We start from the raw sequence: 5,000 nt of genomic DNA, 5'->3' as shown, positions 1-5,000 counted from the left end.
TGTTTTTGTTTGTTTGTTTGTTTGTTTGTTTCTTTTATTGGGGGGTGCTTTTTTTTTCTTCTTTCTTTATCCCCTTTCCATTAAATATAGGTGTGCTGTTGTAAACTGATGTAGATTAGCAAAGGACAAATTGGAAGAATAGGCCATGCCTAAAAGAAAAAAACAAAAACAAAAAAAAACAACAAAACGTTTCGAGTTCTGAGTTCTGTCTCTCAGCGTGTGTATGCGTTAAACTAAGTTGTAATAAGTCCACGCTCCAATTACAAGGTTCACTGAACTTGAACAACTACAACAACAAAATGGAGAGAGTTAACACACTTTACTATTTGTTAATCATTTCATCCCCCTGCCCCCCCCCCCTCCCCCCCCCCCGCCCAATCTTCGTCAACAACAGCAACGACCGCCAGTGGGTGGGCGGGCAGCCCGTGTGCGACTACTTCTCCTTCATGATGATCTTCTCCGGGCTGGCCACAGTGCTGGTGGTGGGCTGCCTGGCCGTGGAGCGCTTCCTGGCCATCCTCAGGCCCTACGCCTACGAGCGGCGTGTGTCCCCGGAGAGGGCCAACGCCGTGCTGCTCGTCGTGTGGGTCGTCTCCGCCGTCATCTCCTGCCTGCCGCTGATGAAGGTTGGTTGGGGTGGGGTAGGAGTGTGAAGTGGGCGGGTGGGTGGGTGGGAGGGGATGGTGGGGTTGGGGGTGGTGGTGGGGAGGGGGTCGGTGGGTGTGTCAGTGTGTGTGTGTGTGTCTGTGTCTGTGACTGTGTGTGTGCGGGGGGGGGGGGGGGGGGGGGGGGGGGGGGGTGTCTGGGAGGTTGGGTGTTTGTGAGATGGCTGAGGTTGTTGTTGTTGTTGTGTGTGTATGTGTGTGTGTGTATTACTGTTATATATGATATGATATGATATGATATGGTATGGTATGATAATTATGACAGTATATATGATAGAATATGATGTATGATAATATATGATTTTATATGATATAAATTATTATGACATGACATGATATGATTTCACGTGACATGATAGTATAGTATAGTATAGTATTGATTGATTGATTGATTGATATGGATACTTCTATAGCGCCTATTCTCGGTCGGAAACCAAGCTCTAAGCGCTTTACAAACACGGGGCCATTTGCACAACAGGCTGTCTGCCTGGGTAGAGCCGACTGACGGCTGTCATTGGGCGCTCATCATTCGTTTCCTGTGTCATTCAATCAGATTTCAGGCACGCACTCATACACACTCAGACAGACATGTAACATTCTACGTGTATGACTGTTTTGTTTTTATTTACCCCTCCATGTAGACAGCCATTCTCTGTTTTCGGGGGTGTGCACGCTGGGTATGTTCATGTTTCCATAACCCACCGAACACTGACATGGATTACGGGATCTTTAACGTGCGTATTTGATCTTCTGCGTGCGTATACACACGAAGGGGGTTCTGGCACTAGCAGGTCTGCACATATGTTGACCTGGGAGATCGGGAAAATCTCCACCCTTTACCCACCAGGCGCCGTCACCGAGATTCGAACCCGGGACCCTCAGATTGAAAGTCCAACGCTTTAACCATTCAGTATTAATGATATGATATGATGATTGATATATGACATGACATGACATAACATGACACGATCTGACATCCACACAGGTGGGACGCTATGTTATGCTGTGCTATGTTATGATATGACATGATAATTATGATATTATATATGATAGTATATGCTATATAACATAGGCATTATAATATGACATGACATGACAAGCGAACACCACGACATAATATGACATGACATGACACGCGAACACCACGACATAATATGACATGACATGACACGCGAACAGCACGACTTAATATGACATGACATGACATGACACGCGAACACCACGACATGTGACATGACGTGACACGCGAACACCACGACATAATATGACATGACATGACACGCGAACACCACGACATAATATGACATGACATGACACGCGAACACCACGACATGACATGACACGCGAACACCACGACATAATATGACATGGCATGACACGCGAACACCACGACATAATATGACATGACACGCGAACACCACGACATAATATGACATGACATGACATAACATGCGAACACCACGACATAATATGACATGACATGACATAACACGCGAACACCGCGACATAATATGACATGACATCACATGACACGCGAACACCACGACATAATATGACATGACATGACACGTGAACACCACGACATAATATGACATGACATGACATGACACGCGAACACCACGACATAATATGACATGACATGACACGCGAACACCACGACATAATATGTGACATGACATGACACGCGAACACCACGACATAATATGTGACATGACAAGGCACGCGAACACCACGACATAATATGACATGACATGATACGCGAACACCACGACATAATATGACATGACATGACACGCGAACACCACGACATAATATGACATGACATGACACGCGAACACCACGACATAATATGACATGATATGACACGCGAACACCACGACATAATATGACATGACACGACACGCGAACACCGCGACATAATATGACATGACATGACACGCGAACACCACGACATAATATGACATGACACGCAAACACCACGACATAAAATGGCATGACATGACATGACACGCGAACACCGCGACATAATATGACATGACATGACACGCGAACACCACGACATAATATGACATGACATGACACACGAACACCACGACATAATATGACATGACATGACACGCGAACACCACAACATAATATGACATGACATGACACGCGAACACCACGACATAATATGACATGACATGACATGACACGCGAACACCACGACATAATATGACATGACATGACACGCGAACACCACGACATAATATGACATGACATAACATGGCATGACATGACATGACAATGATCATGATCTGACAACACCCGCACACACAGGTGGGACGCAACGTCAACCACTGGCCAGGTACCTGGTGCTTCTTCGACTTCTACAGCCAGCGAGCGGCGGACAAGGTCTTCGCCTTCTTCTTCGCCCTCATCGGCCTCCTCGTCATCGTCGCCACCGCCCTTTGCAACGTCGCCGTCGTCGTCGTGCTCCTGCGCATGCGCCGCATCACACAGAACATCGGCAAGAGCCGCGAGGGGCGCGTGCTCAACATGACGTCAGAGATGCAGATGATCCTCTTCCTGGCCGGGATCATCCTGGTCTTCGCTGCCTGCTACTCCCCGCTCATGGTGTGTGTGGGGGTGGGGGTGGGGGGTGGGGTGGGGAGGGTTGGAGGGAGGGGTTGTGGTGGGGGTCTGGAGGAGGGGGTTGACTGGGGGGGTAGGGGGGGGGGGTAGTGGAGTGTTGTTTGTGGAGTGTTGGCCTTTTGTTTTGTTTTTTTCCCGAGTGATGGCCTGGAGGTAACGCGTCCGCCTAGGTAAAGCGAAAAAATCTGAGCGCACCGGCAGTCGCCAGTATTGTATTCTCTCTCTGTCTCTCTCTCTGTCTCTCTGTCTCTCTCTCTCTCCACTAGACCTTGAATGGTGGTCTGGACGCTAGTCTTGTCATTCGGATGTGTAGTGTGGGTGATGAGGTGTGTGTGTGGTGAATGAGGGGGGTGAGGTGAGGGCAGTGTGGGTGGGTAGTGGGTGTGTGTGTGTGTGTGTGTGTGTGTGGGGGGGGTGATAGTGACTGATGGTGGCTGGTGGAGTGAAGGTAGTGTGGGTGATAGGGGTGGGTGTGAGGGGGTGATTGGTGCGGGGGTGAGGTGAGGGTAGTGGTGGGATGGGGGTGGGAGATGGTGGGATGGGGAGTGGGAAGTAAATGTCATTCGGATAACAGACGATATTAAACCAGAGGTCCCATGTGCAGCAGCAGCAGCAGCAGCTTCTATTTCCGTCAGTGACGGGCGCATGAAAGAACCCACGGCAACAGAGAAGGGTTGGTTGTCCCTGGCGAAGTTTTGTAGAAAACACTCACTCTGGTAGTGAAACAGATTATATACATACATGAAAAGAATTGTTAAAAAGAAAATTACACTGCATTGCGGTGACGGGCACTTCTCATGAAGAGCAGTACGAATTTCACACGATTTCACGAAATCTGTTGTGACAACAACAGAAACAAAACATAACAAAACAAAAGACAAACAAACAAACAAAAAAGAAGAAAAAAAAGCAACAACAGAAAAAATAAATAAAAGATAAATAACCCCATACAATACAATACAATACAATACAATACTTCTTCTGCGTTCGTGGGCTGCAACTCCCACGTTCACTCGTATATACGCGAGTGGGCTTTTACGTGTATGACCGTTTTTAACCCGCCATGTAGGCAGCCACACTCCGCTTTCGGGGGTGTGCATGCTGGTTTTGTTCTTGTTTCCAGAACCCAACGAACGCTGACATGGATTACAGGATCTTTATCGTGCGTATTTGATCTTCTGTTTGCGTATACACACGAAGGGGGGTTCAGGCACTGACAGGTCTGCACACATGTTGACCCGGGAGATCAGAAAAATCTCCACCCTCTACCCACCAAGCGCCGTCACCGTGATTCGAACCCGGAACCCTCAGATTGAAAGTCCAACGCTTTAACCATTCGGCTATTGCGCCCGTCAGTATAATACAATACAATACAATACAATACAATACAATACTTTCTTCTTGTTTGTTTGATGGACATCTCAGTCTCCGCGACGATACAAGACAAGACAAGACAAGACAAGACCAGACCTCCATTTTTCTCCCTTTCCAGTGCTGATAAAATAAAGCACTGTTAGTTTATTCTATTACAATAAGAAATGAAAATTAAATAATTAATTTGTGCACCAGGTCTTGTTTTCCATCATTTTTCCACTTTCGAGGGCGATATGAATTTTTAAAAAGCAACATTGTTTACTTATTTTATTCCCCTCTAGAAAAAGAATTCATTCTTTTTTTTTTTATTCATTCATTCACCCAGTC

At 46.9% G+C, this 5,000-nt stretch overlaps 1 protein-coding gene across 1 annotated transcript in view; it reads left to right on the top strand.

The window, feature by feature from the left end:
- Positions 1-5,000, top strand: part of LOC143294992 (uncharacterized) — an 8,965-nt gene that overhangs the window by 1,720 nt on the left and 2,245 nt on the right. The window contains exons 2-3 of the mRNA XM_076606524.1: positions 395-626; positions 2,985-3,281. Of these exons, the coding sequence (XP_076462639.1) occupies positions 395-626; positions 2,985-3,281 (529 nt within the window). The remainder of the gene's footprint in view (positions 1-394; positions 627-2,984; positions 3,282-5,000) is intronic.

This window comes from Babylonia areolata, chromosome 20 (assembly GCF_041734735.1).
Source record: "Babylonia areolata isolate BAREFJ2019XMU chromosome 20, ASM4173473v1, whole genome shotgun sequence".
NCBI classification, from domain to species: Eukaryota; Metazoa; Mollusca; class Gastropoda; order Neogastropoda; family Buccinidae; genus Babylonia; species Babylonia areolata.
This window is presented reverse-complemented; position numbering and strand designations above follow the sequence as displayed.